At 41.6% G+C, this 12,022-nt stretch overlaps 1 protein-coding gene across 1 annotated transcript; it reads left to right on the forward strand.

Annotated features, from left to right (window-relative positions):
* The first annotated feature begins 2,247 nt into the window (after window positions 1-2,247).
* Window positions 2,248-7,610, forward strand: LOC117450556 (cytoglobin-1-like). Its single transcript, XM_034088381.2, has 5 exons — window positions 2,248-2,391; window positions 2,525-2,968; window positions 3,061-3,203; window positions 6,198-6,429; window positions 6,882-7,610. Exons 3-5 carry the CDS (start codon window positions 3,061-3,063, stop codon window positions 7,044-7,046), a joined length of 540 nt encoding a protein of 179 aa, XP_033944272.1. The 5' UTR covers window positions 2,248-2,391; window positions 2,525-2,968; the 3' UTR covers window positions 7,047-7,610.
* The last annotated feature ends 4,412 nt before the right edge of the window (window positions 7,611-12,022 follow it).

The raw sequence follows: 12,022 nt of genomic DNA on the forward strand, positions 1-12,022 counted from the left end.
CTTGTACTTAACCTGCGTATTCATTTAAATCCATTATTAAATACACTTTGACATATATTCATAAATTAAAATATCCAAAAGCAGTATATCAAATTAGTCAAATTATCTCTGCATTTACCATTTGTGATAACAACCATTTATCCAACTCTATTTTAGAGTTGACGGCAAATAAATTGCTTAATATATGTTATTCTTACTCCGAACTACATACTTCACACAGGTGTGCCAGTGTGACTGAAAGACATCTGAGTGAGATATCCCTAAATAATGTAATACTCAAACCGTGCATTTACTCAAGAAATATTGTTTATACGTTATTATTTTATAATGTGTGCACACATTAATGATTAGACTGATCTGATGAACTGATAAAGTGATCATCTAAGATTCATGGATTGATGACGTTTTAATAGTTTGGTTAAAACTACAGGCAGACAGTCATAACAAGCCCCTGTTATTTATTTGATTATTGCCTTCAGTTGTTGATAGATAGATAACTATTTGCCTTTCTATCAATCATTTACTCATTGTAAATATGGCATTTCTGGCAGCCCATCAGTAATACTCTAACTGTCCACCAGATGTCATTACTCATTAGCCCTGGATACCATTACATTACATTACATTGCATTTAGCTGACGCTTTTATCCAAAGCGACTTACAATAAGTACATTCGACCAGGAAGACACAACCTTGAAGAAAACAGAATTATAAGAACATCAGGTTTCAAAGAGCCAATCGTTTCAAGTGCTACTCAACTGGCTTTAGATAAGCCAGTCCTTTATTAGTATATAAGTGCTCTGTTAGCAGTTCTTTGTTAGTCATTCTATCGCTCGAAGTGGAGTCGAAAGAGATGAGTTTTCAGTCTGCGCCGGAAGGTGTGTAAGCTTTCTGCGGTCCTGATTTCAATGGGGAGCTCATTCCACCATTTTGGAGCCAGGATAGCAAACCCACGTGTTTTTGCTGATGGGAACTTGGGTCCCCCTCGCAGCGAGGGTGCAGCGAGTCGTTTGGCTGATGCAGAGCGAAGTGCACGTGCTGGGGTGTACGGTTTAACCATGTCCTGGATGTAGGAAGGGCCAGATCCATTCGCAGCATGGTACGCAAGTACCAGTGTCTTGAAGTGAATTCTAGCAGTTACCGGAAGCCAGTGAAGGGAGCGGAGGAGCGGAGTGGTGTGGGAAAATGTTGGAAGGTTGAAGACCAGACGAGCTGCTGCATTCTGAATGAGCTGCAGAGGTCGGATGGCACATGCAGGTAGACCAGCCAGGAGGGAGTTGCAGTAGTCTAGGCGTGAGATGACGAGAGCCTGGACCAGAACCTGCGTCGATTTCTGGGTCAGCTGGGGACGTATCTTCCTGATGTTGTAAAGCGTGTATCTGCAGCAGCGGGTTGTAGCAGCGATGTTTGCAGTAAACGACAGGTTGTTATCTAGGATCACACCCAAATTCCTTGCAGTCTGAGGCGGGGAAACAACAGAGGTGCCGATGTTGATAGTCAGGTCAAGAGTGGGACAATCTTTTCCCGGAAGGAAAAGCAGTTCAGTCTTGTCAAGGTTGAACCAAGTACAGTTATGTCTTAAAGTCTAATCCTTTTTGAGGAGGGTGTGTTGACAGTTTAGAATTATCCTTGTGTTACTAGCCTGAACCAGCCCTGTGGGTGCAAACAGGGGTAAGTGTTGTTGTTGTTGTTGTGACACAATACGAAATGTTCTGCAGAAAGATAAAGTGATACGTGCAGAATGTGTCGATCCAGAATCATTGACCAACTCACTTTGTTTGTTTATCCAAAATGACCTGTGCAGTTAGACATTTCTTACAGGAATTATGACATTTTAATGGGAGTGCCTGAGATTAATTGTGTTCAACTTTAACTTCCCATGGTTTCATTAATTACAATGTGGTTAGCTGGCACATCTTTAATTCTGCTGGCGGGCAAGATGGTATATCTGCTCACAAAGGTAGTTAAGATATTCGACACTCTGCAATACCGAAAATATTAGATGACTCCACCTAAAGCACAATCAAGTTCTTTCAGTAACTTCATTGTGATTGGTGTGCTCTTGAGGACTCTGTAAATGTTTGATATGGGTCAGTACGTTGTTCGCACCGACTGTACATTGTACCTCCCCAGTCAGGCAATAAATATCACCTCAATCTTGGCTTTTGTAAAAACAGCTGATGTCTTTGAACTGCTTTCGTGTTTGTTTTCCTCAGTGCACTCGACTGTATTCCTGGTAAATGACCCTGTGAGCTGGGCCCACCCTGAAAATTGAATAGAAACATTCTCAAGTTTTGAACACAACCAAGATCTCCCAGACTGATATCCACAGCTGCAACAAAGAGAAACGACATGGGAAAGTGCAATGAGAGCTGTGTGGCTCTCCTGAGGGTGTGTGAATATAACTGAAAGTGTAAAAATTGAGTGATAACACGCTCATATAATCTGTATCTTGTCAGAAGCACAGGAGTCACCAAATGAAATAGAAATCTGCCCTATTTTAATTTTGTGTTTCTACATGCAGGGCTTTGGGAGAAATCACAGGTTAATCTCCTGGATGGTGAGGATGGAGGTAAAAGGTCAGAGTGTGGTCCGTTATCTTCGTTTTCCAACGTCATAATCTTTCATTGAATCCACGCTCGAGCCTACATGTAATACATATCTGACTCTTTTATTAAGGATTTGTTCTTTATCTCATTATGTTCTCATCAAACAAAGGTGAGGAGTGAGAAATAAAGAGGGAGAGAGAGGAAAGGGAGAGTATAAAAGAGAGAGCACAGAGGCTCCTCCTCGTTCGCTGCGTGTGTTTCTTGTGTGTTTTTCAGGCTGTTCTTCACTCACACTCTCGCTCAGCAGAGATTCAGAGGTGGAGAGCAAAGCATCTCACTGAGAAGAAAAAAAAACAGGGGGGAAGGGAAACAGATTTCCATCCTCTCTCACCAGGAAAGAGACATATACAAGAGAAAAGGTAGAAATATAGTGTTTATTTTGAAGGAGGTTGGGTTCTCTCATTAGCCCTGCCTTCTGCACGTGCTCAGCTCTGCACTTCTGTGTTCCCAGATGGAGAGGATGCAGGGAGAGGCAGAGGGGGACCACCTGGAGAGACCAAGCCCACTGACTGACAAGGAGAAGGTGATGATCCAGGACTCCTGGGCAAAAGTCTACGAGAACTGCGATGACACCGGGGTGGCCATACTCGTCAGGTATTTCTTTAGTCTTACTCTCATGTTTTGAAATGTTGAGTTAGGAAGATATTTAAGATAAGATTTACTTTATTGATTCCAATTTGGGTTTTTTGTCTTTAAACAAGGCATTGCACATAATGTGAATATAAAAAAAGTAGAATATAAACATAACATATAAACATCTCAAAATTTAAAAAAAACATAACTAAAAAGTATACATGTTGACTGTCAAATCTGCCAAATAAACAGTGTGAAGGGCCAAATTACGGCAACAATATAAAAATAGGATATTATTTACATTAAGTGTGCAAGGAATAACATATTACATTAAATATATATTTGTTTCTCTAATTCTGACAATAATAGAAGTCTTAAATGCTGACTTTTCATTCATCTTCTCCCAATTTCCTCAACTTTAATTAGTCCACCAGCAATAAGGTAAAAATTGCATTCGGTCTCTTCCCCCCTCGGTAATATAACTGCACCTGCGAGGCTCACTGATAATTTTCAAAAATATCTACCTAAATCAATTTAAATCCAGGGATTATCCTCCCTCCGAATTCAGCTGCCAAATTCTGATCTCGTTGACCTTACAAGTTTCCAGGCTGTAAAAAAAAAAAAAAGGAACTATTTTTGCATCTGATATTCTTGCCTCTACTCCTTTTTCTTAATCCTATTCCTCAAATAGTAGAGGCAGAGGATAAACATTGCAATCCATCAGTCAGACATCTTTGGCTCCCAAAGGGCTCCCTCCCAATGAGCGGGTCATGTTTTGAATGCCGGTTCAGAGGGCAGCAGCTTGACTCCATCACTGGCAGTCGGAGCTCCGAAACGTCCCTCTTTTGTCTAAAATCAAGGAATGACAGAGTCCATCACAACATCACCACATGTGTTGCTCAATATTGTTCATTAATCATGGAGACATTCATGGTTAGCAAAATCCTGTTTGAGGGTGTTAGTGTCACTGCTGTTATTGCTCTAAGGAAACATATTGTGAGCACATTGACTTTTTTTGACAAGTGTGACGATCTGACAAGTCACGCTGTGCCCTTTATAATCCTATGATTGCAGCAGGTGAACGTTGAGAGGGAGCTTAGCAGCCATGCAAGGTGCAACACGATTATTTTTGCAGCTTACTGACTTTTAGGATTTAGCTGCAGCACTTAAACACATCAAATCACTATCCCACTCTTTGATACGCATATCGAAACTATACAAATTCATTGAATGTACTTTCTTCTGCCACATTCCTCCTCCCTATGACCTTTCAGGAATTTGAGGAATGACAATCGTTTGATAAGCGTCACTGACTGTGGTAAATTATCCTTTTAGTGGTAAAAAGCAAATCACTGTCGCTCTCCGTAACCTAGACTTGAACTGTAACCTTTTCAAACTCCAAAGCAGTTTATGACTCTGAAATTAAACATTTTCTCTGGATTTAGCTCTTCAGTTAGTCTCGACGAAAAGATAAGAAAGGATAAAGAGTCCATAAAAATACTAATGAGGCTATTTATATGCAACCACAGGTCATGCAATTACAAGAGAGAGGGATTAAACACCACGGCTCCTCATTAGCTTGCTACGAAACTAAGAACACTTAGCTTCTATCTCTTCCCATTTCAGGCGTTTTAACTCTAATATCGAGCCGTATGCTTCACAGAAACATATTTCCCTCCTTTTTGCGATAGTTGTTGCAGAGACAGTGGGAGATGGGACAACAGGTCTAGAAAGCAGCAACCAGATGCCTTGGCGCTCTTCCCAGACAGTGGATGGAGGGCGTTTTTAGTTATATTTGCTAATTCTCGATGATACCTTTGAGGTTCAATCAGGGACATAAACCAACGAAAACGTCTTTGAACTCACTATCTTGCCAACGCTTATTCCTCGTGTCTATCACTCCCTGCTGTCAAATATTTTTCACATACACAGCGAAAACATTGTTCTGCTCTGGTTTTGTGTTCTGGGGGGTGTTGCTAACAGCAACGCAACTCCGGTTCAAGCTCCGTGCTAGAGCTTTTCAGGTTCAGAACCGGTTCTTCGGTTTAGCTCTTTTCACACCGCCCAGAGTCCGACTGGTGCTGCGTCATTGCGTCATCGTTTGCGTCATGACGTAACCGTTTGCGTGCCTGCTTCATAAAACCAAACCGCGCGGAAACCCCTCACAGCTCACACCGACAACAATGGCCAACAATGGCCGTTCGGAAGGCCAGATTCCCAGTAGGTAGCTGGTCTCTTCAGTGGACCACTGCTGCTTGTTAAGTTTCTCCATCGTTGTGTACAAACTGGATAAAACGCGGGCTTTTTGTTGTTGTTCAGGAGTTGATCCTGCCCCTGCCCCCGCCTCGACGTAAGCCTGACGTATGTGGTGCTTTTGCTCTAGCCGGACAATTTCTTGGTGCTTTAAATGAACCGGATTCCGGAGATAAGTGGCGGCTCCGCTGCGGTGTGAACAGGAAAACCCGGTGCTTTTCAAGCTCCAGCTCCGAACCGGCCCTGAAACACCGTTGGTGTGAATGAGTGAGAGCAGGTACTTTCGTGGGAGAAAAAGGTTCCTATGTCTGATTGGCTGGGCGGATTGCATGAGAACTAAAGAGTTCTCATGAACTAAGTTCTCATGAACCTTTGTGGGAAAAGTACTATGTGTACTATGTACTATGTACTATGTGTGAATGCGCCTAAGGAACCTGAAATGAGACGTGACAATTGAGTGACAAAACAAAACAGGAAGTGAAAGACAATACAAGAATAACAACATGAAACATGACTTAGCACTTTTGACGGTGCACAACACACACAGTATCAACACAGTGAAGCAAAGCAAGCACTTAAAAGGAAAATATGCAGCACTATCTTGTCAGTGCCGATATATTTACTCATGGTATCTTGCCAGCTCAGAGGAAAATGAACGTGGGTTTGCAGGATCGAGCTGAGGGTGATGAGATTAGTGGAGCTTTGCAGCAGCTGCTCATTTTCATATATCTCATTTACTCATGACTCTCCTTCCTTTTGCAGGCTGTTTGTGAAATTCCCCTCATCCAGGCAGTACTTCAGCCAGTTCAAGCACATCGAGGAACCGGAGGAGCTGGAGAGGAGCGCACAGCTCAGGAAGCATGCAAACAGAGTCATGAATGGCCTCAACACGCTGGTGGAGAGCCTCGACAACTCAGAGAAAGTGGCTTCGGTGCTGAAGCTGCTGGGCAAGGCTCACGCACTCCGACACAAGGTGGAGCCTGTGTACTTTAAGGTAAAACACACTCAGAGATGAACTTAAATAAAAAATAAACAGTTAAAGCTGCATGAATGTATTTTTGACCACCAGAGGGCAGAGAGCAGACTAAATTATAATCTTTAGGTGCTGTGATGTAACCCTTTATCTAGGATTTTTTTATACCAGATTTTTTATCCCACTTATTGCTATCTTTGTCCGTGACTGGTCCCAGACCTTCCTGTACAAACCATTAGGAAGCCTGGGTGAAGCAGAGGTGGGAGAGCACAAAGGAAACACATGTCATTCAAGAAATGACGTCTCATTACATAATAGTGGAATGATGATTTTCAAAAGAGCCAACTAATGCCAATATAATAAGAGTTGTATTCTCATTTACTAATTTAAGACCTTAAAGATGGCTTAAGAACCCCATTGATATTGGGCTATATAAATAAACATTGATTGATTGATTGTATTGTGCTTCCCAGATCCTGAGCGGTGTGATACTGGAAGTCCTTGGAGAGGCCTTCTCAGAGGTTGTGACACCAGAGGTGGCCGCGGCCTGGACCAAACTCTTGGCAACGATGTACTGCGGCATCAATGCTATCTATGAGGAAGTGGGCTGGTCTAAGCACTCAAGCTCAAGTGGGTGAAGCTTTTGGTCTGGGTTTATTGGACAAGAGATTTCACATTTTTGGGCCACGGCTGATGATAGAGGGAGGAATTGACTGTACTGACCATTAATGGGAAGCTTTGTATCTGGGGAATACAGTTTCATCTATTATAATCGTGGGTTATGGGACATACACTTTAAATGAGTACTGGTACTGTGCCCTTTTGATGGCTAAGAGAGACGTAGAAATTAAATCTCTCCTCATTGCTTTTTATACTCTTGTAAAGGACCAAATTATTAAGGAGAGAGGGAAAGTAAATGCAAACAGTGGACAAGAGGAAGAGGTCACATTTGACTTGGATGTGCCTTCTACTGAATGTGTATATCTAAAAAACTGCCATGTAAATACTGTTATTTCTAAATCTCATGTGACGTTTCCTTCGATTAGTCTGTGCTCACTTGTGTTCACTTAATGAGGTATTAGGAAGACATTTATACATTTTCTAACAGTTAATTGTGATGATTGTACATTTTTTTCATTACGGCTCACCTTTGTATCTGTATTTAACAATATTTTGAAATAAAAGAAAACCATGAGACCTTACTGCCACAGTGTCGAATCCTTTTAAAAGCATATATGGTAATTAAAATCCTCTGCATTTCTACGTACTACTGTGTTGACATAATTAGACGTTACCTTTTTCTCGCTTGGCCTACCGCTCTGTCTGAGTCAGCAGCGCTAAGTATAAGCTGCTGGAAGACCCTATTTATAAAACCATTTATTCAAATGCTCTCTCTTTTTTTATTATGGAGAGACCCTGCTAAATATATGGGAAATGGATTGGTATCCATTAATCCCTGTATAGTCCTGCACGGAGCCAATTTCTACAGCACCTTTCACAACATGCTGTCCTTTCTTATTAAAAAAAAAGACAAAATAAAGGTTGATGTTTTTACAGCTTCGAGGAAAAAGTTGCGACGTGGATTGTTTCAGAATAGAAACAAACGGCATGCTCTGTCCTGCCTTAATCCTGGCTAATCCACTGAGCTAATCTCCCCAATCATGAGTGAGAGCCAAGAGAAAATACAGGAATAGTGAGACACAAAATCTGCCTTTTATAGTTTGAGCCTCTCGATTGGAGGAGAAGCCTCAGTGCTCTGAACCACCATCGCCCCCCAAGGCAGAAGATCGCTGGAGGTAGGACATGTGTACCACCATGATGGTCCTCACCACCATCGCTCTCCTCCTGCGGCACCATTTCTTCAACAAGATCTCACCGTGAGTACTGAATGTGCTTTTCAGCAGGCACCAACAAAATGGTGGTCATTGCAACCGGTCTGTTAGAAATTATAAAACAGAAATAAGGGACTGCTTTTTGTCAAAATTCTAATGTACAAATTCAACATCATGCAAGAAAAGCATTGAGGATTAAAATAAATACACATTAAGTACTGCCAACCATACAACAAATATGAACACTTTAACACATGTCTGTTCCATGTGTAGGGGGTGAGGGTGATACTTATCTGCATCATTGATTTGAAATAACTTCAGTGACTATTTTAGGGCTCGCCTTGAGCAACAGTGTGCGGATTAAGTGGCTCGACACATAACAACAGTGTATTCCAGTTTTCTTCTAATGGAGAGCTGAATAGAGGGGCAAGCATCAGGGCGCTCGAGTTCATGGCTGCTAATTGACTCAAAGTGCAATCTTCTCAGCCGTCACCTACCCCTGACCTGCTCAGCCACTCACATCAGCAATGGCAAACACACCGCGAGGCTATAGCACCATGGAGCGTGGCAACACCTAGCTCACACGCTAGTAAAATAATACTCAGCAAAACCTTGAGTTCTTTAACCAAACTGTTTCCAGATTGTGCTCATGAAAGCATTGGTTGAAATTGAGAAAAAACTGTACTAGTGAGTTGTATGTTCTTTATAACAGGCAGACAGAGAGTGTTGAGAAAGACGTGCCATACATGAAGAGCAATGGAGCAACAGAAACCCCAAAATGAGAAAAACAGTGAACATCAAAGGGTAAGGACAAACATTCTATCCAATGAAAACAAAGTGAGGATGTGCAACCACGGGGGTCTTCCTGTGATTTTAGTAACTGCAGAGGCCAAGACGTTCTCCCTTCAAAAGCTAGATTTTGGTATCAAACCAGCAGCACTTCAAATGCCATCGATGAAACCTGATTTAGAGTTTCCTGATTGGTAAACACCAATGTTATCCAAACCGCACTTTGGAAAACAAGATCTTTGATGACTTTCCCATCATTTCCTTGAAAATGGAACTCATTTGGAACAAATGAACTCTAAACTCGAGGTTTCTTTGTAAGATGTGGAGATACCACATCTTCTGAAGAAAGTGCATTTAGCTGAGTCATGATGAGTCGTTCTTTTACGAATGATTATATCCCTTCATAATCGTGACTTTGCATGTTTACTTTGAATTCCCTTGGGTTACATCTCCCCTGAACATGACAAGTGCTGGCCATCTTCTCAAATGTTGTAAGCACCAGGTGAGCGTTGTCATTTGCAACACTTGAAACCTAGCCAAAGGGGTGTTTCAGCGATGTTAGTAGTGCACTTCCAAACAGCCGAGGTTAAGATATCCTCCCTTAAAATGCCTGATTATGGTTTCAAAACTGTGGCACTTAAAATTCCAAAGATGAAACTGGATACCATGTTCTATTTGTGTTCCCTGCATTGTAAACATCCATGTTCTCCAGATTCCAGTTTTTTAAACAGGCTTCTTGGGAACTTTCCCCTTAGTTCCCCTTTTTTTGTATATAAGGATTCATTTGTTCCTAATTAAATTCAAACTCACGGTTTCTCTTTAAACTTTTGATCCTGACATAACCTCATCATCAGACAGTACAACCAGTCATTTTTCAAGTAAAAGTGAATGACGTTGCAAATTCCAAATTTAAAAAACTGCATACAAACAACAAAACTGTCAATGTCAGTGGGTGACGGAGACACAGAAACACATCCAGACAGGCAAAGAGATATTGACAGTTGTGTGTGTGTGTGTGTGTGTGTGTGTGTGTGTGTGTGTGTGTGTGTGTGTGTGTGTGTGTGTGTGTGTGTGTGTGTGTGTGTGTGTGTGTGTGTGTGTGTGTGTGTGTGTGTGTGTGTGTGTGTGTGTGTGTGTGTGTGTGTGTGTGTGTGTGTGTGTGTGTGTGTGTGTGTGTGTGTGTGTGTGTGCTAGCATTACTATACTTGTGGAGACCTAAATCTGTTTACATAGTCACGTGTGGGGACTCGCCTCCCTTATGGGGACAAATTGGAGGTCCCCATAAGGGGAATCATTAATTTTAGGGTGAAGACTTGGTTAGGTTTAGGATTAGGGTTAGGGTAAGGTTAAGGGTAAGGGTTAGGGTTAGGGTTAGGCATGTGTGTGTGTGTGTGTCTGTGTGTGTGTGTGTGTGTGTGTGTGTGTGTGTGTGTGTGTGTGTGTGTGTGTGTGTGTGCGTGCGTGCGTGCGTGCGTGCGTGCGTGCGTGCGTGCGTGCGTGCGTGCGTGCGTGCGTGCGTGTGTGTGTGTGTGTGTGTGTGTGTGTGTGTGTGTGTGTGTGTGTACACACTGTGGCGGCATTATAAAAAAGCAGCAAAGCTTCTTCCCAGCAGTATTGTGAAATCTCTGTGTAGCACGGGGCTTGTGTGCTAGTGGAGGTTAACAGGAGGGGCTCCAGACAAGGGGAGAAAGTGGAGCAGTGGAGCATGTTACAGAAGCACGGATGCATAAAGAGCTGAGATGCCTGCCCCACATTTAGCTTTTAAGTATTCACTGCTACACTGCTATATAAACTAAATGATTCAGAAGCAACAATCCATCATCTCTTTAGGGTTATTATGAGTACATTACCTACAACCCTTCCACTTGATGCAGCCAAAAGATCCCAATATAAACCAATAAACACAGGGTGCATTGTATCCAACCATTGTATGTGAACTGAATTTTTTTTATGACGACAGTTTTATGGATTTAATTGCCATGGTGATTCAGTTTTTTTTGATTGACCGTTTTCCCTTTTCGCATCATGACTTTACATATTTGCTTTTCTCCTATGCTCCCTCTTCCCTGAAGACATGACAGGCCATCATCTCAAGTGTAGTGAGCATCCGGTGAGCTCTGTCATTTGCTATATTTTACCTCGAATGAACCAGAAAACAAATGGACAAGTGCACAAGTGTTTGTTTCCATCAAAACTCTGAAAGCTGAACCCTGATTTGTTTTGTTTTCTGTCCTCAGTGGCCTCTGCGATCAAGACTTATTTCTGCAGATACTATTTCCTGTGGTCACACCAAGGTTCCCAACAGGAATAAAAACAACAAAGCCTGTTTTGATCATGGATGGAACAGGAAACAGCAACTGAGCAAAATCTTGAAGATCAATCCTGAGAAATCTTGTCATGAAAACTGAATTGTGTCATTTCAAAGTTGATCAGGGTATAAAGTATTAAAACATGATGTGCCTCTGCATATATAAGCAGTATATTCATTTCTTAAATGTTCTGTACTGCTTGCTTTTAAAACAATTAATGATTTGTATTAAATGTATGCATGAGGACAGGATTTGACTGGATGTATCTTTAAGAGTCGCGTCTCTTGAGATCTCATAAGTGACCTAATTAATTCTAAAATAGGGGCTGACGTCCAGTTTTGTATTGAAATGGCAGGAGCCCAGGATCACTTAAAGGTTATGATGATCTCACAAGAGAAGCCCACTGATGAAATAAATCAATGAAATGCATTTGTGTGCCGCTGTTTACTTCTCAATGCCAATGAAGAGTGCCTCTTCCATGCACTCAGAACAACTGTTATTGATTCAATGATGATATATTAAAAAGGAGTACATTTTTCCTATTTTAGCATCGGTGAAGAATTTATTTTCCCAGATTAGATTAAATTCTACGTTATTATCGTAGCACATGGTACAAGAAAAAGCAGTTTGCGTCCAACCAGAACATTCAACTCAAATAGTATAAAAAGGTATAACGATAAAGTT

Source organism: Pseudochaenichthys georgianus, chromosome 8 (genome assembly GCF_902827115.2).
Source record: "Pseudochaenichthys georgianus chromosome 8, fPseGeo1.2, whole genome shotgun sequence".
NCBI lineage: Eukaryota > Metazoa > Chordata > Actinopteri > Perciformes > Channichthyidae > Pseudochaenichthys > Pseudochaenichthys georgianus.

What these genes read in the sequence shown, in the direction of transcription:
- LOC117450556 (XM_034088381.2), top strand. Translation starts at nt 3,061, where the DNA reads ATGGAGAGGATGCAGGGAGAGGCAGAGGGGGACCACCTGGAGAGACCA. An exon ending in GGGGTGGCCATACTCGTCAG is followed by an intron (nt 3,204 to 6,197) that starts GTATTTCTTTAG and finishes TTCCTTTTGCAG; the next exon opens with GCTGTTTGTGAAATTCCCCT. An exon ending in TGGAGCCTGTGTACTTTAAG is followed by an intron (nt 6,430 to 6,881) that starts GTAAAACACACT and finishes TGTGCTTCCCAG; the next exon opens with ATCCTGAGCGGTGTGATACT.